Raw genomic sequence first — 25,323 nt, forward strand, 5'->3', positions numbered from 1 at the left:
TAGATTGCCAGTAGGGCGACATCCGGTTGTAGTTCCGAGTTAAACTGAAGATTTCATCTCGTGCAGCTTCGGTGCTGAAGAGAAATTTCATATTTAAAACAAAAGTCAAAAAAAGAAGTTTAATAAATAATCGTGTTTCAATAATAAAGAGCAAAAGTTTAAATTTCTAAGCCAAATGGTTCGAGGTGAGTGTGTTTGATTAGAGAATGTAGAATACAGAAATAGTTTGTAGAAGTAAGAACTAATCCGTAACAAGTCCCTTTCACGATAATAAATTTTAATATCTTTAAATAGAAAAGTAGTTGGTTTGGCATTTTGGAATTTACTTTTGAGAATACGTTAGCCATATTCTTTATAGACTCCAACTCTGAAATTGGGCTTCAGGTTAGTTTCGTACACTCTCGAAGAAACAAAAATTGTTGAAAATCCAATAAATTTTATGGATTCAAATTTGTGCGTATTTGTAGCCATAATTGCAAGTAACGAAGATGAACAACAGCAGTTTCGATAACGATGTATAGCGACAGGTAGTTAACTGAAATTTTGTACAGGTGGCATTAATGTAAAAATAAATAAATAAATAACGGGTACTAACGTGGACTATAGACTGATAATTTTATTCATTCTTCAAAATTTAATTCTTCCAGTATATTTTAGAAGCATGTTTACAAATTCTAGTGTTACGACAGTTTCTCAGAATAATAGTATTTGAAATATATTGTTAGTTTCACGCTCCAAATCCATGTATATGACAATTCTATCAAACAACTTGAGATTGCACACCACTATCCAAATAGTCACCATGCATCTGAATTATGTCTTACAACCTGCAGTATACTAAGTAGTCAGAACTGGAACTGTTGGGAAATTATTGCTCCGAAAATTTTCTTGTAATTTATTGATACCTGTATTACTATTTAAACATTTTCTTGATGGCATGCATGACATGAACGCTTTAAGTATACTGCTTTCGTACAAAATAAAACTATTTTTGTTTCAACGCTTACGTCTATAGAAGACTCATCAATATAAAGATGGACAACATATGTAAGGTAGTTAATACTATTATCATGTGTACAATCTGTCGATAGAAAGATAGGGTATGTAAAATAGCATGTTCGATTCATGGAGCTGGAGATGTGTGTTAAAACTGTAAGAAAAATATCAGAAGTTCCGTTCCAGTTTCGTTTAAGTTCTTTCTATTCATTTCACTAATACTACTCTAATTTGTGTACTTGAAATTAAGACTTGAGAGAAAGGCTTATGAGTTTCATATCTTCATATCTACGAGTGAGGGTACAATTTTTCGTAACAAATAAGGGTAAGTTTTCAGAAAATTAGTTTCCAAGTATATAGCAACATATTTCGATGTTTAGTATGTGTTTGTGTGTACGAGATCATAAGTTGAACTCCAGAATTCAGTGTTTTTTACGAACTCAACGTAGCCATAACAAGATCACGAAATTTTTTTTCTTTTTTTTTTAAAATAAATAAATAAATAAATATATATATATAAAATCTCTGTTCCCAAATTCTGTTCCTCTTTTGAGGAACCTTTAGTCGTATAATCCTCAGTATAATTTTTAATATACTTTAGTCTCGTTCGCCGCTCTGCTAACTAGTAGATTCTTAGTGAAAACTTGACTTTGTTTCCTTTAAATTATATTCGTTATTTTATTATCACAATGAACATGTTGTGTTTATATAGCATAATTTATCTTTTCTTCGGGTTAGTGCATTACAGGAAAATTTCTTTTTTCCTAATATGAAATTACAGTGAACTACAATGGAATTATATGATTGTTGTAACCTAGATGATAGGCCTAGGCAGTTTATCCAAGATGTTTGTTTCGGGAAGTATGAGTATGGGTGTCTGTTACATTTCTCATTCAGTTCACTTTAGGGCCTTCTCGGTTTGTGAAATACCTAATGCGTGTGGTTTTAGCTGCAATCCCGTGGAGGTACTTGCCTCTGATGCAATCCCACTTTCAGCAGTAGCTCGTGTATAATGTAGCCTCTGTGCTGAAAAAGGACATTAAACTCCAATATTTTTTTTTTTTCTTAAATTCATGATATAATTGCATTTAGTTGCTAGGCAGTTGTTCCGCCATTGTGCTATCAGTGACACTGCCAGTTTCTGTGTGTTGGCGCATTATTTTTCCAATACAGTCATCTGATGGAAATTTTTATATTTCTATTTAGGTTGAAAACGTGTTGCTATTTTGTGTATATACAATCAGTACAAATTGGAGATTCTCTTCAAGTGCCTGAAGGTAAAATACAACAATGTAGTTACACACAAAATGTTTGGTCGGTGGACTGAAGGAAATTAGAAATCAAATCTCTCGTGTTCCCGAATTGCTTGTGAATAATATGCCAAAATACACATGTACACACAATCCAGCTATATCGTTGGTAGTTTAAGGACATAGTAAGCCTCGCGACAGGTGAAAGTTTAAGATTAGGGTCATTGCCAGTTCCGCTTCTGGATTTTTGTATAATTAAAATATTGTATTGTACCGTAAGGTATGGAAAGAGAATTTCAAGATTACAGATAAGTGCCTTTCTTCTCCATATTCTCGTTTATAATCTACAACACAAGTCTCTGCTTGCCGAGGTGGTGGAGTGGTGCTGTAATCAAGCTCTCGTGGGGGCCAGATAATGTGGTGGGAATTAAGTTATACTGTCAGGATTGATCTTGCATAATGGTCTGTGCACCCACGAACTGTACTTGATTCTAACTTCGGTCATGGTTTGGGGCGACGTTAATAGTAGGTTTCGTCCTTCATAACCTCGGTATTACATAAGGACACAAAAACTAAAAATAAAAGAAGTAGCAAAAAGTTTTCAGTGACAGAGGAGTGAAAAAAATATTGCCAATAAAATATATGGAAGATGCACTAGAGCACACCAAAATGCAAGTGTAAGCAAGTGAACCGATTTCAAAAGGCGCTAAAAGAGCCAGCAAGAGAAGATTTCTGACAGCTCGCAGCAGCGTTGCTACTACTCACGAGTCGAGGCTTTTTTTTTTTTTTTTTTTTTTTTTTTTTTTTTTTTTTTTTTCAGTGAATCTATAACAGCAATTTAATTAATTGTGTAAAACAGTGGCCGTGGTTGGTAACACTAGCACCAAAGTAAGGGCTGCATTTTCTCTTCACTTGTGGTAAGAAACTTCAGAGACCATGTCTTATTGCCCCAGCTATAATAATTAGAAAATAATAATAAAAGGCTTAAAAACAAAAACAAAAACAAAAAAAAAAAAAAAAACTTTTTAAGTCATGCCTAATCGAACAAATTTATGCCTTATATAAAATTATTTCGATAGTAATTTTGTGAGGATTATGACTTTGAACAAACAGTTTTGGGTTTCTGTATTGTATATCTTTCGTATTCACTTGTAGCCGAATGAAGACTCAATGATATCTTTATATGTTTGAATAGCTGGAGTATAGTACTTAGTTCTGTTTCTATTAGGAAAAAGTCGTGGTATATTTCTGATGCACGGTTACACATCCATGAAGTTACCTAGGAGATCATGCTTCGGGAAGCTATTTTCTATGGTTATTTGTACTTCTAGTTTGGACTTCTAATGGGAAATAGCAGTATTGACCACATTATTGGTATTTTAGAAGTAGGAATGGGAAGGTCGGGCGAATTCCAATTTTATTATTTTTCTTATTTACGAATTCTTTAGTTACTTTACGTGAATGCAAAGATACTGTAAATTGAGACTTAGGCTGTATTTTTCTTGGTCATTAAGCGTGTTGACTTGAGAAATTCCTCCAACATGTTTTCCTCTTAGCTATTTCCGGTATGACAAATCTGTTCGTGTGTCATTTTATCATAAAAGATATATTAAATTATTTTTGAAATGGTACTATTACTGTACTTGTCACTTCAGCTATGCATTTCAACCAGTTAAACAAAAAATGATCTTTATTTAATTAAACTTTTAGTAACATTATTAAGAATGCTATATATAACACGTAAATATAAAAGGTTGGGAATGAAGGTGATTTTAAATTGCGTTACTTTGCAGGTGGGATATGATATGACAAAGACTGCTGCCGATAGACTCTTTCAGAAAACAGGATACAAACCTCAAGATGTGGATGTTGTAGAACTGCACGATTGCTTCTCAGCGAATGAACTAATTACCTATGAAGCGCTTGGCTTATGCGAGCCAGGAAAAGCTGCGGAGCTAATAGACACTAATGGCAACACTTACGGTGGGAAATATGTGATTAATCCTAGTGGCGGTTTGATTTCAAAAGGTCATCCTTTGGGTGCAACAGGTATGTAGAGGTTGATTTAAATATTTTATAGCCGTATTTGTGGACTTAAGTTGAAGTGGTGAAAATTGGGAAAATTATCATATTCAGTTGTGGAATTGCCGTAAGCTGAACTTGTATGTAGATTCAAGTACAAACTGTTGGAAAGGATGAATTGTCACGAATATTGAGGTTACGTATGTTCGAACTCCATGATTAATTATATCATAGGCACTACTCCAAAAGACGCACATCAACATAAGTTTTGAGTTATTCACATTTGAAACTCCAATCTCATTTAAATGAGTTTCTAAGGCAGTTGAGGGAGTTGAACGTATTCTTTGTATTTTCGAACATATTATAAGTTCAAATTTTTAAGCTATAGATCTTTTGTCTCTACTCGCTCAAACCCAGCGTCTTGCAGATATGCTGTTTCAGTATAGGGTGTCTAAAATTTAGGCTTTCTTCTTTCTTAGCTGGCTTACGAAAATTTGATGTACCTGTAACTATACAAAATTAGCTATTCACACAAATAGGGTATTTCTTCCGGACTGGCCCAGGTGGCAATCGCCGCCCAGACAGAGGCCAAATCAAAAGGGGGCCAAATATAAACTTTAATAAAGAAAGTCAGGAGAAAGAGAAAATGTGGAAAACTAGTGAGACAATTAATATTTTTGTGAAGTCACGGGCCATTATTATTATTATTATTATTATTATTATTATTATTATTTTATGGTTACTGTCTGTGTTATTCTCATTAATATTATTATGTAACATATAGCCTACCCTGATTTTATATTATGATCTTTATAGTATAAAATACGGTGTGGCTACTAAAGAACAGCACAGTAAGATAATAGTGTGCTTTTATTGTAGGAAAACAGTGGGCCGTTGTGGTAATGTTGGTTGAGGGGGTTTGAGAATTCGGGGCCGACACTGTCAGCCGCCGGGGCCAACTAGTAGCCAGTCCGGCCCTGATTTCTTCCACTGCTCTCTCAGCAAAAGATACTGAAAACATGAAAACACACACAAAAGGTACATGATAAACATTGTTGCAAAACCCGTAAATGAAAAAGTAGAGAAAAGAAAAGAAACGATCGATCCACCTAAACGCTTTATGTTTATCTTTTTGTTCTGATCTCTCGTTCATTTCTTCTTGTCTGAGGAAGCTTTTAGTGAAAGAATTTATAGTGTACCATTTTTTCTGTGTATTATGTTTTCACTATTCTCTGATAATTCGTTTTCATTCCTGCTTCGAGACTCCTTTATTCCAATTACACTGGTGGAAACTCATTTAAGAATACCTTGAAGCCTCCAGATTCGAACGCAATTTGCACCATAAAGTGGACCTCCGTAGAGTGTGGTGATCTTAGTCTGAAGGTTTCAGTAGATCGGCCATCGTAGAGGGTAGGCTGCTAGCAGTTTGCAGGTCGTAGAATAACACGATCAGTGTAGTTGTCTGTGTGACTCCGTTGTATGTGTGCCACGTCTCTGTCTGTAATGCCAGGACAACGCCAGCGAACAACGCCTATTGTACAACTAAGTGCTTCAAGCGTGAGTGTATAGCGGGGCTGCGAGCAGCCAGATGGTCGTATCGCAGAGTTAACACTTGCATGGTTTTTGACGTTTCAGTGCTCCATCGGTGGTATGCATGATGGGAGGAAAGGGCTCCCACGAACCGTGGATCGTCTGAACAGAAGAATCATTCACGCCACCTTAATTGACAGGACTACCAATACAATCCGTTTTCGTAGTTTGAATGCTGTATGTTTTTTTAACATTCTGTATATGTTCGGATGTCCCATGTGCACTATTTTCTCCAGTTTATAATATGTATATGTACTACTACTACTACTACTACTACTACTACTACTACTACTACTACTACTACTACTACTACTACTACTACTACTACTACTACTACTACTACTACTACTACTACTACTACTACTACTACTACTACTACTACTACTACTACTACTACTACTACTACTACTACTACTACTACTACTACTACTACTACTACTACTACTACTACTACTACTACTACTACTACTACTACTACTACTACTACTACTACTACTACTACTACTACTACTACTACTACTTCTTCTTCTTCTTCTTCTACTTCTACTTCTACTTCTTCTACTTCTTCTTTTACCTCAATAGTACTCACTGTTACCGTCCTGCATCTATTTCTCCATGTAGTTTGCCAGTAACTACCTGAAGGTCCTTCACTAGCACTTTAACCGGAGATACCGCTGCCTCTTTCCCGAAAACAACTCAATTGTGAAGAAAGAAAGAAAAAAAAACGAAAAAATAAAAAATAAATAAAAAAATAATAATTCTCTACTCCTAATTTCCTTACGAGAACTTCTGAATCTTTCTTATTTCGCATTCATCACTTTACTTGAAATTGAAAGACTTTCTCGGTCCGACCCAGAATCACATACCAAATCCAGCACCCTCTGCCCCCCAACCTTCAGGATCCAATTAAGAGAATTGACCCTCCTTGAAATGCGTTTCATTTTAGAAGAAATGAAAGAAACCTAAATATGCAGCTTATTCTATATTTGACGCTAGTATAACCTGATATCCCACCGCAAATGTAACACGTACATTCCACCAGTTTGGTAATTTCAATTTTTCCAAATCTAATTTTCTCTAAATGTACCCACAGTCCAGCTTTTTATCTCAGAGATATTGATAACTCCTCTTTAGAACCGCATCAATGGTCACGTACATTCGACCTCATGTTCCGTATGAATATCTTCAAAACCCATTCTACACGCCCCTGCTTCCTTCAGAAAGAGATGGAAAGACAGTCCCATTTATAAATGAACTGACGTGCTGATCCTAACCGTCTGTAACTACGCCATCACACACATTCCGTTTCATGATACTTATTTGTATCTTAACTATATTTTCTACAAGAAGATACTTATATAATTTCCATTTTATGTTTTCTCGTTATTTTCATTACTCATTTTTTTTAAACTTTATATTTTCCAACATTGTGTCCATGGGCGCTACACGTTGACATTTGTTATTTTTCTTTCCTTCCTACCTCCTCAGCTCCTAATTTGATGAAGCAGTTGCCAATATCGATTATAGTTTTTCTTTGTGATGCTGGTAGTGTTTGTAGTGTTTTCTGGCATGTGATTTTTTTCCCATACCCTCTTCAGGATTCCTTTATTCCAAGTATATATGTTACCGTCAGAACCCGAAATTAGGTAAAGCTAGAATTTCCTAGTTAAAACTAGTTTTCTCAAAGCCGCTTCGAAAGAACTAGTATTAACTAGTCAATACTAGAATTTACGATGTTAGTTAGGTAGTTCTAGTTTTTACTATTTTTCCTTCTAGTTAAAACGTGTTATTACTAGTCAAAACTAGTATTAACTGAAATGTGTTACCGTCAAAACCCGAAATCTGTTGAAACCAGAGTACCCTAATTAAAACTAGTTTCGGCAGCCTTTCGTATTAACTCAGTATTAACTAGTGAATTGTAAAATTGACAACGCTTATTAAGAATGCGTAGTTTACTATTTATTTTCATTAAAATATAATATTACTAGTGAAACCTGAAGAAATGTATTTATTAAGACACTTAGAAATAACTTTTCTTTTGCACAAACATCATAAATGTTTGTATATATTTCTAAAAAGTATTATGGCACTCACAATATCATAGAAATCCTTTGTTTTTGCAGTACCTTGCGAAATATAAGCCCTTTTGCATGCATAACATGTGAATCCTTGTTCAAATACAATTCTATAGAAACACTTATTTATTAAGAAATACACAGAAAAGACTTCCGTTTTGCAGAAATATCTGAAATGCTTTTGTATGTTAGCACAAGGTAAAATACACACTACTATTGCACTACTACTTATTCAGTTCGGTGGTGCCAAAGCCAATCTACTGACGTAATATTGTATATTTATTATGAAATGCAAAGAAAAACTTTTTTATTGCTAAAACATCTGAAATGTTTCTATTTGTTACCACAAGGTAAACTATCATGGCATTTTGAGTTGCAGAGAAAACCTTTCTTCTTGCACAAGCATCTTTTCGAAATACATGCTTTCTTGCACACACAACGTGTGAACCCTTGTGGGGTTAATGCTGCTTTCCTGGCTGCAGTTCTCAACGAAATTTTAGTATCTGGCACTTCGACTGGTGTAAGGAACTGCTCATGGCAAATGTCGAATTCAGACCTACAACAGACACATTTTGTTTAATCATATGGTGTGGGAATCCTGAATCACTTATATAAAAAATAATAATGACTTTTCAAAACAAATAAATAATGTATTTTAACGCACAATTTCCACACTCGTCATAATTAGTATTTCAGAGAAACACCGGTAGTTAATCTGCGTATTTCCTACAAAAACGCCTATGCACTAAAGCACATTTCACGAGTACCGGTTTCACAAGCTAAACAACACTCTTTTACCGGGATCAAGTTCGTGACATGTTATCAATCTACTGGTGAGTACACAGTAAACAACAACAGATGGATTACATATTATTAAATCGGTTCCGGAAAAACATAATGGACATTATAACAGAAAATTATTTTGACATAAAATGATGTGAAGAATCCATCATTATTTCGGTTAATAATAATATTACAGATACGTATAAAACACTAACATCTATGGTTAAGGGTGTTGACCAAGCTCCTCCCCATTAATTTTTCCGTTTTTTGAAGATTGTGAGAAGTTGTAGGTCACTATCACCATTTTGGAAAGCAAGCAAGACAGAATTTAAGTAATTCTATGATCTAAAAGGATCAGCGCTGTAAACAATTTACTTTCTGTTATAGAAATTTGAATAGCTGTGAATAATGATGTCACACGCTGACTACTCAAAAATCTAAACAAAAAAATAAGTTGTTTACAGGAATAATCCTTTCAGATCACAGACTTATTAAATTCTATCTTGCTTGCTATCCAAAATTGTGATAATGACCTACAACCTCCCACAATCTTAAGAAAAAGAAAGAAAGAAAAAGAAAGTGGTGGGGAGCTTAGTCAACAGCGTTAACATATACAATATAGCTCTTAATTACCGAGCGGCCATAGATCAGTTGGTAAAGTGCTGGCTTCGCATTCGGAAGGTCGCAAGTTCGCGTCCAGCGGCCTACCATCCTGACTGAGGATTTCCAGCTTTTATCCCTCTCATACCAATCAAAGAATGTGATAGTACCTATAAAACTAGGCCTTAACCAACTTCCTTCCCATATGCTATATCGTACCCCATCCCGGCGTGTACCAGAGATGCTTAAAGGCCTTAAATGAAAATGCTTAAGGCCTTCTGCGGGCGTGGTCGCGGGCTCTAAATCCCGCTGGGAGCCCTCCGCCTCGGATACAAACCCGAGCAATGGTTCGGATCCCACTTTAACCTGTAGGTCCCGTCGTTAGAAGCTCCTTAGCTTGTTTAGGACGTTAATACAAATTCTATCAATAAGGAGCACATAAAAGACAGAAAACTTATCTGCAATATAATTTATCCAGCTTTCCATCCTTGGTTCCAATCTTGTGCAGATCTTTTTTTTTTTTTTTTTTTTTTTTTTTTTTTTTTTTCCTAGAACAACTCCAATGACATTCCGAAAATCCGCCTTTGATCTGTCCACAACCGGGATTGGTATTATGACATTATCTCCCACTTCAACAGGTGGATGGGTGGCATCAGAGATACGTTTCATTTTCTTGGCCTGCTTTGACAAATTTTCACGTGCTTCTTTCCTGGATGATGTGATATCAACCGCACTAGGACCAGCCTCATTTTCTCCTTCATCAAATGTTTCATGTTCACTAAGGCGCTCATTCATGTCCTCAATAATACTCACGAGGTCATCCTCATCGTTTATGTTTTGGAGAACATCTGATGACAGTGCTGAAGTCGTAAGTCCTACTCTTGGCTCAATGCCGAACATCGCACAGTATGGAGACTGTTTTATTCCGGAATGATAAGCTCGGTTTTTCATAAACTGAACAAAGCGCAGACCATTTGACCAGTTTGTTGTTTTATTATCATGCATCCACGAGGCAAGTATATTTTCTATATCTTGATTTGCCCGCTCTACTGACCCTTGGCTTTGGCTGTGCGTGGGCTTTCCGTTGACTAACTTTAACTCAGGCCAGAGTGTCGTTAGTTCCTTGATGACAGAATTAACAAACTCTGCCATTATCAGAATGTAAAATGCAGGGGGCACCAAATGTCAAAAATATGTCTGTCAGTTGGTAGGCTACTTCTTCAGCTCTTTTGGTTTGCAGCGCTCGCAGTAAGACAAACTTCGTCAGATGATCCTGGTATACCATGATAAACTTGAACTTACGATCAGGGTGTGCTTGCATGTCTATCAGGTCCACTTGACATCGGCTGTTCATTTCTGTGTGAAGTATTGGCTTAGAAACAAAGCCCTTCTTTTTCATACTTTTCTTCCGTTGACATGTTTCACACATTGACAGAAAAATATTTATCATTTGAGTCGTAACGTTGGCATATTTCCTAGAAGTTTCAGCTTTCATTCTATCTCGACCTCCGTGTCCCACAGCAACATGTGATGCTTCAATAACATCCAAGATCTCCTCGGCAGGTAAGTAGTACCGGTACTTCACAGGCTCACTATTCGACACCAGTTTTTTTGTTTCACCAATTTCCAAAGCATTAAACCGTTTCAAACGTCTGTACTGTAAAGGTGTTTTCTTTGCAGCAGATTTTGCCTCTTCAACTTCAGTTAAAAGTTTACTGTAAACGTCCTTGGTCATTGCATTATAGTGACTGTCTTTATCATTTTCCAAACAAATAATCACCTCACACTTCCCGAAACACTAACACACGCGTAGCCACGACAAGAGAGACGCACCTGCACACTTTACAAAGGCTCCGAACAGACTGAGAGAAAACAAAACAATACTTTCCCAGTAGGAGCAAGTCCGAACTTGCAGAAACACAGTTAACTGATCCATTTTGGTCAGAACTAGTTTTAACTAGTAAAAACTGTATATGATTCACATTATATAGTCTTTTTCGTTAATTCCAGAATTACCTAACTAACATAGTAAATTCTAGTATTAACTAGTTAATACTAGTTCTTTCGAAACGGCTTTGAGAAAACTAGTTTTAACTAGGAAATTCTAGTTTTACCTAATTTCGGGTTCTGACGGTAACATATACATTTGGTTGATTTTCTTGCTTTCATAACTATAGACTTAAGCTTCTTGTCTATTTATAGAAAGTTTCAGTATTCATATTGGGCTGCTACCTTATCTATATCTATTTTGAGTATAGTGTTTATTTCAGCAGATGATGGTGAAATAAATCTCGTAAATTTAATATGCCTTTCACAAATCATTTTAGTAAAAAGTAAATGCATTTTTAATCACATTTTTGAAAAAGTTATATAGTTTTCATGTGTCTTAGAACTGTTTACATAAAAACAAATATATAAGAGTATAAAGTGTAGTGGTACGCAAGTATAATTTTGACTGATATTTTAAAATATATATAATTGTTGTGAGGCTTAAAAATAATATTGTAGTACAGTTTACAGAAACAAAAGTTCTCTTACCATTTTTGTTAACCCCGCTTTGCCTGCATATTTAGAACATCCGCTGATTCAAATATTGTTCCTGACTGACTTGTTTAGCTTACGTAATTTCCCATAATTTACAAATAATACAATGAATAGGTTAGAATGTTAACATGGGAGAGTGGTCCATCATTCTTTATAATTCACTGACTTGTATTACATCAACGCACATACGTATTCGGTATTTGCTGTTAGTTGTAGAAAGGATTGAAGAGGTTTGAGTGCGTTTCTGGTTATGTTAACGATATTTAAAAACGGGTTGTCTCTCATCAGGTGAACAACAGAATAGTGGCATTTCAAAACCAGATTTTCCTAAAGTTTGTATTTCTTGCTTTCAGGTCTTGCCCAGTGCACTGAGTTGTGTTGGCAATTGAGAGGTATAGCTGGGAAGAGGCAGGTGACGAATGCTAAACTTGCACTGCAACACAACATTGGACTAGGTGGAGCAGTTGTAGTAGCTTTGTACAAAATGGGTTTCCCTGGAGCAGTAAGGTAAGGTGATTCCGTAGTATTGCATAAGAGTAATTTATATTGCTCTTCTGGTGGAAGTAACGTAAGTTTTGAATTGTTACGTCTGAGAAGAGTACCTAGGTATAAGGCGCAAAGTAGTAGTTTAGAAACATTTCCTTATAAAGTTGGAATTTCACCCTGTAATTAACACACGTTTTGCTTTGGTCATTTAGCTGAGTCTGTACAACGCAGAACACCACAGTACTTTGAAGAGTAGTTCGAATCCCATTTTTTAAAGGATAGCTCACATTTTTATGTAGCGTAGGCACTGGAAAGAGACGTTAAACCCCAATCAGCTAACTGATAACAGCTACATGTTATATCAATGGACGGTAAGATCGATACATCTAAAATGAGCGGGACACACTTCTTAAGTGGGGAATACTTGTGGGGTGTATAGTTTTTAGGAAAATAATCCTTCGAGTAATGCAAGAAGTTAGGACTGTAATATAAAGATGGATCTTAAGGAACCAGAATAAAGGAATTAATGTAGAAAACTTCACCCGGGGAAGGGGTCGGGCGAACTTTCACTACATAAGAGGTTACAGTAGTACAGCGAAAACACTACTAACCCATATCGCAGATATACTTCGGGCCATCCCCTGAAATCATCATTAGTAGGATGAAGTATGAGGTTCTTCTGTAACGATGAACTTTCGAGGTTTACAAGAAGTGAAATAAGTTACGCAACAATAACTTCCGTTTAGGCTAATGGTTTACTCAGTTGAGTTGATTTTGAGTTTAACGTCCCTTTCAGCAGCGACGCTATATGAGACAGGACCTACTAATTAACGTGGAATCCGAACCACATGTGCTGCCTCCGGGAATCGAACCGGAGTCTCCCACGCCAAAAACGCGTACTCTAACCACTTAGCCATAAGAGAGCTCATGGTTTAATCAGGTCCTTTACTGACACCAGCTTTTGGTGTTGACTTAGCATTTTGAGAAGTTAGGAAGCACTTGAATTAAGAAGAAACGAACTGAGAAAGACGTAAATAATAGCGTTGCATGTCGGTGCTCTGACATATTAAGATCCAGTTGAACGTATGCATTTGCCCGTCCGTCAGTCCTTCACGGGCTGAAAATGAACAAAGTATTTTACATAACAATATTAATTGAAACACTATTTCACTACATCACATCATATCATTTTTTAAACATTAGCTATGCCAAACTAGGGGCAAGCTCCTGGCATCTGATGTCACCCCATTCCCAGGTTACCGCAAGGTGGCTCGTATGAAGTTTTTATTCATTCCAACGAATGCAGCCGCCGCGCCGAGCTATCCTGTCACAGAAAACAGCCAGTGAGCATGTGCTAAGAAAGATGAAGAAGCTGACTCTGCATGCACATGAAGTTGGAATTTTACCGTCCAGCTGAGCAGTAACAGAACCCCTGAGTACACATTATGACCCACTACAGAGCCATGGATCATAGGAGTTTGTCCTCTATCGTTTTTTTTGCAACGTCCCTGGAAAGGGAGCATTGTATGCATATTATAAGAAATAATTTCCTGAAGTTCAGTAGTGTTTCCACAAACTGTACGCCCCACTCAAAATAGTAATCATTCATATTTAGAGCATTTGCATTTGCACTCTTCAAATGTACAGGTAGCTTTTCCTTAAAAGTGTTGTAATCTCATGAAATCGTATTTTTATTGTATAAAAATTGGTGCATAATAGCAATCTTTAAGTATGTAATAACTAATTTGTGTGTTATTTTGTAGTAGTTATCAGCATATATTATACACTATACTACTTGTAAAAGTGAAAGAGAAGCAAGTAAATATTCTTAGGGAAAAAAAAAAGAAAGTATGTCTGAATGAATGCTCTAGACAACAGTTTTGATGATTGAAGTGTATTAACGATATATAGTCTCTTCACAAGATGCATCAGTTCCATTAAATGTGTTGTTTTAGGTCCTCGATTGGTCTTCACTGGACGAACGCTGCTACTGATCCTGAAGGATTTAAAGCAACATTTTTCTTCAGAGAGCTAGAGAAGGCTATGAAAGATGACAAAGATAACTTAGTCGAACGAGTGAGAGGTGTTTATGGTTTTAAGATTAGAAATGGCCCTGGTGGCAAAGAAGCCTACTGGATTATCAACGCCAAAGAAGGCAGAGGCAGTGTTGAATTTAACGGAAAAGGTATGCAAAATTTGTTATGGAACATTATCACAATTTTGTTATTGAGAAAAGGTGGGTTAGGAAATTACTTGATCATTTCGTTTATCATATAGCGTAAGAACCACGACTTGTGTGGAGTAATTGAGGTTTCTCGTAGATTTTGATTCTTCACATTTCTTAATGCCTCAGTAACTCAAAACTTCATTTCGATTTTTTTTTTTTTTTTTTTGATTCTCATAAATAAAGACTAAAAATATATTTTCCCTCAGATAATAGTGTGTTTCAGTATTTGAATGATTTCATCTCCTTATAATTTGTTTATTAATTGTGAAAATTACTTAAATTTTTTTACATTAGTACTGTAACTGTCCAAGTTTAGTGGTAAAAATTGTAATTTAGTAATTCTCAAATGCTTAATGTGAGCGAGCCCTCTTCGTTGCCCTTTGTACATCAATATGGTAATCTAATTCCTCCCACACCCGTTTCAGCATGTTTTCATCAACAGTTTTGCACTGCAGCAGCAATGCGCACTTGCAGTTGTCTTGGTGTAGAGATTGTTTGTACACTGTATTGAAGATCTCCTCGCAGAAGGAAATCGCAGGTGGTTAAGTCCGGTGATCTTGGTGGCCACCATAAATGTTGTTGATCATTATGAGCATTTCGTCCAGTGTAGCGATATGATAAGGTAATTCCTAACATTTCGATGAAAGTGGCAACGTGCACCATCCAGTTGATACAGTTTGCACTGTCGTGTTCGAGGTGTGGCATAAGCCACGTAGTAAGCATATGTAGAAATATTTTTCTACCCACAGTTGTAAGAGTTTACTAATAAATAATATTTTTCTTATTTTATACGTAATTTTCTCTTTTATACGTTACATTTATGCCCACAATTCGAATAATAAGATAAGTCACCACTATCATGCACCACAAGAACTAGCAATTGCATAGCCTGGAAATTAGACACATCTAATACACTTCACAAGAACCTTTATTCTCAATTTTCCATTAATAATAATTCTCTTTTCTCAGTTGTCATAGCAACTTTCAAACAAATAACTATATCTTGTTACTGTAACTACCATTACATGAATATCTATCTGATATCGACATATATATATAATCTTTTTCTTCTTCACAACAGATTATGTACTTTTAAGCACCGTTGCCCAAAATAATTACAAGATAAAAATGAAAGTAATTCACTGATATACAATATCGTTGTATATATGGCTTCCGACTAGAACTTCTTAAATTGGTTACAATTGAAGAAAGAATCCTGGACCGTTACATATTTTTACATACTTGATTACCTTATTTTTCGAATAACCCTCGTATATATAAATTATAATACATATATATATATTCTTATATTCTCTCATATAATTTTTTATCTCAATATTATTCTTATATTCATTGAATAATTAATTATACTTTAATTCTATAAACTTATCGACGAAGAGGACTTATTCAAAACGTGATCTGTTTATTAATTATTCAGGTCCTAAAGTAGATTCTTTGACTCAGCATCATTCGGGATCATTGACAAATTAGAGTATATTGAAATACTACATAACCTATTACTTCCATTTGGGCATCATTAAGATGATTATGAAAGATTTTTGAAAGCACAATACTGATAAGTGAGGCGAATTGCAAAATAAATCATAAAATACTCAAAAGTGAAACAAAACAAAAATTAATCAATATTACATCAAAGAATAATACAAATAAAGAAAATATTATACTAAGAATCAATCTGGAAGCTCGACATTATCTATGTTAATCTTGGATAAAACTTCTGAAGGAACTAACGTTTTAACTAGCTGTATCCATTTACCTTTGGTATGTTTTGACGGACGCCATAATTTAAAGCCTTAAGGTTAGTTTCATTTACAGAAAAACACTCTAGCGAATAAGTTGCTGGCGTGGCTTTAACCCGTCCCACGTAAGCCACATCTAGTTTAAATTAACATTACCAAATGAGTCGGTTAGGTTACATTGAATGGCACAATCTTGAGTACCGTCCTGTATTGTTATTTCTCTCTCCAGCTCCTTGATTCTGGTTTTGATAATTTCTGCCCTCTATGAAATTGCCAAGAAACCCACTTCGAGGAAAATTAGATCTAGTATTTGTCTGATTTCTAAATGTTGTACGGTTACTATTTTTGTTTCTTCTAAAAATAGGTTCGGTTCTACTACCGGTATCGAATCTATCATTACTTCTTACATTAGGTACTTAGAATTACACTCTTCCCTTATATTGATATTTCGAACATAATAGGATTAACTTGGTTTCGGTTAGTATTAGCTTGGTTTCGGTTATTATTACCTTGCATCATTGATTGACTTTCAAAATTTTGCACTATCATAATTAGATGATTGAAATTAACGCATTGTCCAGAGATCAGTATTTGCTGTAACCTAAAAGGTAACAATATTCGAATCGATGCTATAACTTGTGATTCCTGTTGGTATGGATTAATTAATTTCAACTCATTATAAACGGAAATCACAAAATAATTATCAATTTTTGGATCATAACGTCTGTTTCGAACTAAGGCGTCTCGGTTTGCCAACATAAAATCATTTTCAAAATTCGAAAGCAGAGCATTTTTGAAATCTAAGCAGTTACGTAAACTACCCCTAATTGCTTTGAACCATACTGAGCAAGGTGATAGTAAAACATGTGGCAAAATTTTAAGAAAATTGGATTTGTCTACGCCAATTACATCGCACTCTTCAAATTTTTCCAAAAATGTACTGGCTGGTGTGTCTTCCGATCGGTCACTAAATTTGGTTAAAGATCTTATTTTACTAAATCTAAAATAACTATTAGAATGTTTCAAATGTTTAGACTTTACGTATATGATTCCTACGATGCGATGAATGTGGTCTTTTCTCTTCTCTCCCGATACTAGAATGACTATCATCCCTTTGCGAATCGCTTTCAGGTATATCACTTTCTTCTATAGCTAATCTGGGTTCAGCTGGCATATTGTCTATGTTGACGACCGGATCAGGATTACCATTTACGGTACTAATCTTTTCCTTAATCGAATGTATTTCGTCCTGTAATTCTCGAGTTTGATTTGTGGGCTCATTAACTTGAGTTTCAACCACTTGCACAGAACTTTGTAGAATTGTAAATCTGTGCAGAATTTGTTCCATCCTAGAGTCTGTTCGTTCTAGTTTAGTGTTTATTTGCTATGTGATTTGTTCCAATTTATTATCCATTTGATTAATACTTTCACCTCTGTGAATATCCATTTTAAGGTTCCTATAAATTTTCGTTTTACTTCTCAAAAAATATACTCCGTGGTGACTATATTTATGAGAATGCTTACTTAACTTCTACCAAATCTCAAGATACTCCTGGCCGGAAAACACCATCTAAAAATGTAACCGTTTACTAATAAATAATATCTTTCTTACTTTATACGTAATTTTCTCTTTTATACGTTACATTTTGCCCACAATTCGAATACTAGATATCAGTCACCACTAAGAACTAGTGATTGTACAAACATTAAATTAAAATCATCACATACACATCACAATTACCTTTTTATTTTTCAAAATCTCCATTAATTTATTTTCAATTGTCATAGCAACTCGAAACAAACAGTTATTCGTAATTACTGCTCCTACGATTACTCATTAATTGCATATATAAAATAAACAACATGTCATCTGTTTTTTTCTTCTTCTTAACACCAGATTGTGTACTTTTAAGCACCGTTGCCCAAAATAACTAGAAGATAAAAATGAAAGTAATTCACTGATATACAATATCGTTGTACAGTATTTTCGGGATAGAAGTACAGACCGTTTATTTTGGAAGATGAAATGGTGCAAAACATATTTGTGTTTGGTGACTCATGCACAATTTCACCCATTTTATGAGTCTCCTCAGTTCTCCATATACGAAGATTTTGTTTATTTATTTTGTTTGAACACCTTACCCCTACAGAATACGAAATTTAATCGAAGAGACATGATAAAAGCCCAGCTTAAAGTTGAAACTATGTTCCAAAAGTTACTTCAAACAGGTCAGTGATTTTCTCGACTCCAAAAACTATGGTTATTTTGTCTTTCATTCCTTCCCACCCACCATGCTGTTGGGGGCCGAACTTGGACTTAACGAAATCAGGAGTGTCAGTATTCATATCAGCTACGTACTTCAAACACTTTATATTCGATATTAATATGTCATTTACGATTACTTTTACATGTCACACGTTTCTACCCCCACCCTTATTAGAGCTAAAGGCGGCTTACTCCGCAGTTTTTTTGTACCAGATTGTAGATCATACGTGTATCAAGTTTGGTTGAAATTATTCCAGTGCTCCAGAGTTACGGTAGAACTTGCATATCACATCTTGCCTGCAATACCGATACAACTCAAATTTTCATGTTATGAGGTGGTTTCAAAGCACTATTTAAAAGCAGAGCAGCAAGAAAGAAAACTAAAATGTAACACCTCTAAATATTTAAAAAGGCTTTGGGGAATGGCGGATAATAAAAGTAGTTCATGCAATATATATATATATATATATATATATATATATATATATATATATATATATATATATATATATATATATATATAATATTCGATGGGTATTTGGACAAAGGTGATATGTCCGTGCTTTAATTTTTGCAGGACACAAAATTCATGGCATCTCATAAATCAGAGGTTCATGCAAAACTTTGTTTTTGTTAATAGAATATTTGCTGGGGGTTCTTTTGTTTTTATGTAATGTGCTACAAATGCAAAAAACACTTCCGACATTATCCATATCAGTCAAAACCTGATTTTCGAAGAAAAATGGACATATCACCTTTGTCCAGATACCCATCGAATGTGTGTATGTATGTATGTAATATGGATTCGACAGTAATCTCGGTAATTTGAACATTTTATTTCTCAGTCGTCTTTCCGAAACTGTGTGTGAAAAAATGAAAATGTGAACAATCAAAAGTGTTTTAAATGTCTATCATTTACATTTTATCTTCTGTTTCAGCTTTCGCAACAGTGTTATTTGTTTAGTATTTTGTACACTGCTTTTAAATTTGTTCTTAACCCTCCGATGTCCTCAGTCATATGTGAGAGGGCATTTTCTAAATTGAAAATTGTTAATACTAGACTAAGATCTACGATAAGTCAAAACTATTTGTTTCCTTTACTTTCCATATCTACAGAAAAATTTATTCCAGAATGTAAACAAAGAAAAATTGATTTGATTGCCTCATCAAGTGAAGAACTGCATAAAAAAACTGTTACAGTAACTGAAGTGACTTCACGATTACGTTTGATTGTCTCAGTAACTATTGGAATTTTTTTGCGATCTTTTGTACTAAATATTTCTTCAATACAGAAAAGATCACATATCATGTTTTGCAACTGGGGGAAGGAGGGCGGGGAGCTTTAAGGACCCGCGCCACGGGCCCTCAACTTGGCCAGTCCGACACTGCGTGTTAGTATCCTCAGAATTGCTCTTCGCAGACTTCATTTTCCGTAGCAAGAGGTGAATAAACCCATTGCCATTCTACCCGCAAACCACCCTCGTAGTCTTAACACGTCTGTAATATCCTACTTCAGTATTCTCAATATTTTTCCCCAAACACTAATTTGAGCTCCCTCATGGCTAAGCGGTTAGCGTACGCGCCTTTGGCGTCAGAGATCCGGCTTCGATTGTTGGGGGGAGAGCTCATGTAGTTCTGATCCCACGTCTCATATGGCCTCACTGCTGAAAGGAACGATAAACTAAAATCAAAATCAAACAAAACACTACTTTCTTTACTTTTAACTATTATTTTTCCTATATATTTTACATTTTGTTTTCTCTCCCACTTATTTTCATTGTTTTTTTCTATAATCTGTCAAATAAATGCCACTAATTCTTCTATTAAACACAAAATATTGATTTAATCATTCACATTGATTTTGTTTCCTTCAAAATAGGTTTTATTTGATTCCATACACCCCTTGTAGTGAATAATACATTTGTCGTAACACTTCTTATAGGTACTTACCGGTATGGTCTTCTGCTCCTGCAAATTGTTTCATAACTTCATCATCTGCCACGAAGTGGTAATTTGAGTTTGTGAAACAAAAGAAAGTCATATAGTGTCACTCCTAGCAAATACAGTGCTCGTACAATGGCATTTGTTGAGTTTTTGGTCAGTAATGCGCTTACGAGAATTACTGTGGTGAAAAAATCCAAGTATTACTTGTCCACAGATCTGAACTTTTCCAGTGAATATTCTGTCAAATGTCTCATACACCCAATAATATTGTTTCTTAACTGTATGTACCTCCGAAAGGAATTCCAATTGGAAAACACCATGATAGTAAAAAAGAAAGAAAGAAAAAAAAAAAACATTGGCGGCTTTTTTGGAATGCTTTTGTGGAGGATAACATATTGGGTTTCCATCGTTGGGCTGGAAATCTGTTAAAGTTACGATAGGTGTGAATTTTACATATATATTTTCAGCATATTGCTTTTGTAACTTACATAATCATTATAACTATTCAAAATTGTTTCTTTTCAGCTAAACCTGATGTAACTTTCATAGTAAGCGATGAAGATATTATGGACTTGATGACTGGAAGATTGAATCCTCAGAAAGCATTTTTCCAAGGAAAAATCAAGATTCAGGGCAACATGGGTCTTGCAATGAAGTTAACAGAGCTGCAGAAGCGTGCTGCTGACAAAATTGCCCAGATCAGATCAAAGCTGTGAAGCTCCTTTTGTACAGAAAAAAATGTCACATATTCATCACAATATATCCATAACATAAAAGTAATTCAGTTATTCTGGAAAGATATATGAGTAACATTCAAGGGGGATATTGGTTGCAATTTTAGTGCAGTAGCAGAGTTACTAAAAATGTTAGAAATTGATTTTTTGGGGATTGTATTGGTTTTCTCTTGAAATAAATGGTCACATTATTATGTACATTAATATTCGGGATTACGGCAATACATACACATTATATTATATAAAGGTACACGAGAGTTAAGAAAACCAGTGATATGCTTGAAAATGGTGCTAGACTGTCGCGAACTCTTCTGTTATTATAATTAACTTTCTTCCTCTAGCTCTCTTTTATCTTTTTACTGAAATTGTTGTTGTATGTTGCACTTACAAATATTTATATGGTGGCTCATGACGTAAATATTGAGGTAATTCTGTTGAACACGAATGTACTTCTTTAAACGAGTGACTTGAGATTTGGCACGTGTTCGTGTAATGTTGGGAAATTTTGAGCACATCATTCACCGTTGTCTTCCAGGGTGATAATCTCTGCTATAAAACAACCAGGAGAATGATATTGAATGTGTTACGCACTATTTTAATAATAGATATCGAATTGTACCTGTAAATCGAATTGTATTATTGTTCTCTAAGTCCATTATTAGTGAAAGGCTTAAAATATATATTCCAAGAATTATTTATTATAGGATAATACTTGGTTTCTTCTTTAAAAAATATGTGTATATAAACTCTGAAACTGGGGCATTTTTCATGAAGTAAGTATGTATTTAGAGTTTAAAACATATACTTTAGTATTGAAAAAAATTATAATACTTCCTTGTACTTAGAAAGCGTCGTTTTATGGATATTGATTGTTAAAATGAATCAGTTGTAGAAGTTTTATTTGAAAGTTAATTAAATCGTTGTTTTTAAGAGTGATAGTTTACGTGTGACAGAGAACTGTGATTGAAATGAAATACGACACGGGGCCAGTTAGAATGTTTATAATTAAGCTTTCCTCTGTAATTTCTATAGGGAAGAGATTTTCAAGAATGAATTGAAAATTATTTTTGTATTTTGTATTACGGTTAAGAAATAAATTCGTTGATTTTCTATTTCTGTATTTTTTTCAGTTCCCAAAATGCTTACTAAGACCTGGGAAAAATCTAATTTTCCAGTAAATGTAATCTTAGTTTGTCACTTCGGTATCCGAAATTCCTTCGCAGGCCAGAATTTTAATCGATTGCTTAACGTCAGGACTATATATTGGAGCAAGCTTCAGCTGTGTTAAGTTGTTCAAAATGTGGGAAGAATCATTCTCTTGTCTTGCACATAAATATGTGAACGGCATGAAAGCTAAACTTCTCTATTTTCGAAATTTTGTACATTTCATTAGCCACGTTGCAGAAGAAAGAAAGAAAGAAAGAAGAAAAAGGTGTCATCAGAAATGTATCACTTACAACTGTTTCATTATCAATAGACGTGTCACCATGTAATTAGCATTTAAATTGCACAAGCTGTTACCGTCGGGACTGTGATACTTACCACTTTCTGGATTTACTGAAAAACTCGGAAATATTTTGAAGAGTAATGGGCTCACAGTTCATGATGTCAGATATTCAGATTCTTCCAGAATATGAAAAGTTTGTATAACTATTAGTTTGTTTAATAACATGTATTAAATGATCTACTTGTCATATTGTTTGTTGTTATTGAGTTACTTACAAAAAAAAAAAAAAAAAAAAAGTGGAAAGCATAGGAAAGGCCCTTAATCACTTTTACCTTATTAATTTGTTCACACACGTCTTACGGAATTTATTCATTGAAGACCAATAAAATTCTCACTTGACACGCGTTAATTAGTAATAATGATAATAACAATAGAGTACGGGTTGCACATTTCTTCTCTAATCAAATTTGTACAATGGACGTTGGACTACAGAAATCACATTTACCGGTATTCCTTACTAATTTTGAGGACTTTTAACAGTAATTTTTGTCTATATTGCGTTTATTTATTGTTTGTATAAAATGTTTTAATATTATTGTAAAGCACAGTATTTGGTACTTGGTGTATGTTTTCTAAGCTTAAGAAATTGTATAATTTCCAAATTTAAAGGTGAATTTTAGAAATCAAATAACTAGATACAAATAAATCACGTTGAGGAATGAGGTTCCCATTTTGGTCCTGCGGTAGTGTCCTAAAAGTTCCATTGCCAGTATTGTCCTCCTCTTCTTCACCTAGATTAATGCCTCATGCAGCAAAACGTCATTTGGGCACTTCTAGATGTAGTGAGTAAAAGTGTTAATGCAAAATTAATAAAAGCAGATATTCAAGTAAACTTGCTCAAGTGAAGTTTTACCTGAGTGCAGTTCTACCTGAGTTAGAGCGGCAACGCCGGAATCTAGTTACAAAGAAGAATTTATGGTAGGGACAAGTAAACCCTTAAATCTTGACCTTCGAGGAAAAAATTGGTTATGTTTTGTCGCATACTATATCTGTGTAATAGTCTGTATATGAAATGTTCATTATATCTTCCTCAGAGGGCATGAAACGTGAATACAAATATTGATTTTACCAAACAGATGTAATCTTACCAGTTTCATCAGAAGCGACCAGTATTGACGATTTTTTTTTCTTTCGCGATAATACTCATCCCAGTGTGCAATCATGTGTTGTTAGTGGATACTACAGGATTTCGAGAGAGTGCAGTTCTTCCTCCATATTTACCTGACATGTTTTCAAATAATTATTACATCTTTTGTTACATGGAGTACATTCAGTCAGGGAAGTAATATCAGATAGCAATTCGTGCTTTACAATAGGTAAGTCGCTTTACCTTACAATCAGTTTAAATCTTTCAGCAGGGGCTTAATAATAGGACTTTGGCAAAGCATTGGCAGCAGTGTATTGATGTCAAAGAAACTACACAAAGAATTAAAAATGAATGACTGGACCCAGACTCTAACCCGGGATCTTCGACGTACCGTGGCGATGCGTTAACTCATGCATTCATTCATTTTTTGGATCATCATTTTTCCAGCAGCTAGTTTGTAAGCACATAAACCTATTTTGTACTTAGGAATAATAATTCAAGACTGCAATAATTAGAAATAATTAGGAATAATAATAAGTAAAGACTGCGCGGGCAGACGGTTTCCATCCGGCTGTCTTTGTATTGAACTTGAAGACCTCTTCCATTGACCACATTCCCCATCCATTTTATTTATGTACCATAAGCAAAAGTACAATCAAACAGCATAACATTGCAAAGGAGATTTGATTTTTGCAAGCAAATTCCACAGGCAAAGTCATTTCATAGATTTGTACATACAATTCAATCAAAAATCAGATGTTATGTATACTTACATTCAAAAGACTTTATTTGTTGCAAGAATACAATTTGCATTTATGACTAGATCTGATAGATCGGGAAAATTGAAGAAGCAAGTGAGGAAAACTACGATCTTTTTATTCACTTTTTCATCCACATGGACCCAGAACTTTTCTGCAAATCTCTTCAAGATGGTAAAATATGGGTGCCAATTAGTAAGGTCATAGGGAAATTATCACCAATAAAATTCACAACTGCTACATCTCGATGCTTCAATATCAGTAAAAACTTATGTACATGAACCAGGCAACTTTCAATGACGTTTTAAGAAGATAAAGTGAAAAGGATTAACAGTTATTTGTGTTTTTGCTTAACAAATATACTAGGATAGTGTTGCTAATGTATTATTTCGATTTTGAACACAATTTATCATATATACAGAGCAAATTTTCCTTTCGGATTATGACAATAACTAGAAATGAAGTTTCCTCTTATAAAATTCTTGATAATTTTAACATTTCTAAAGTCATAATTCTGAATTATTTGCAAATACTCAAATAAAGGATGATGTGGATAATACTAACACACTTTTTTTTGGGAGAAAAGATTGTTACCTAATAAATTGATAGAAACAAGCTTTAAATAAAATACTGTGGACTACGACTACTGAACTGATCATCATCGAAAAAGTGAAACACCTAGAGGTTACATGCT

The 25,323-nt window shown here is 34.7% G+C and overlaps 1 protein-coding gene across 1 annotated transcript in view; it reads left to right on the top strand.

Annotated features, from left to right (window-relative positions):
- ScpX (Sterol carrier protein X-related thiolase) overlaps nt 1-22,389 on the top strand; it is a 61,970-nt gene extending 39,581 nt beyond the window's left edge. Inside the window, exons 6-9 of the mRNA XM_081762742.1 lie at nt 4,040-4,295; nt 12,214-12,367; nt 14,302-14,531; nt 21,069-22,389. Coding sequence (XP_081618868.1) covers nt 4,040-4,295; nt 12,214-12,367; nt 14,302-14,531; nt 21,069-21,259 — 831 coding nt within the window. The 3' untranslated portion in view covers nt 21,260-22,389. The remainder of the gene's footprint in view (nt 1-4,039; nt 4,296-12,213; nt 12,368-14,301; nt 14,532-21,068) is intronic.
- The last annotated feature ends 2,934 nt before the right edge of the window (nt 22,390-25,323 follow it).

The sequence above is a fragment of the Thermobia domestica genome, chromosome 6 (assembly GCF_964235325.1).
Source record: "Thermobia domestica chromosome 6, izTheDome1.hap1.1, whole genome shotgun sequence".
NCBI classification, from domain to species: domain Eukaryota; kingdom Metazoa; phylum Arthropoda; class Insecta; order Zygentoma; family Lepismatidae; genus Thermobia; species Thermobia domestica.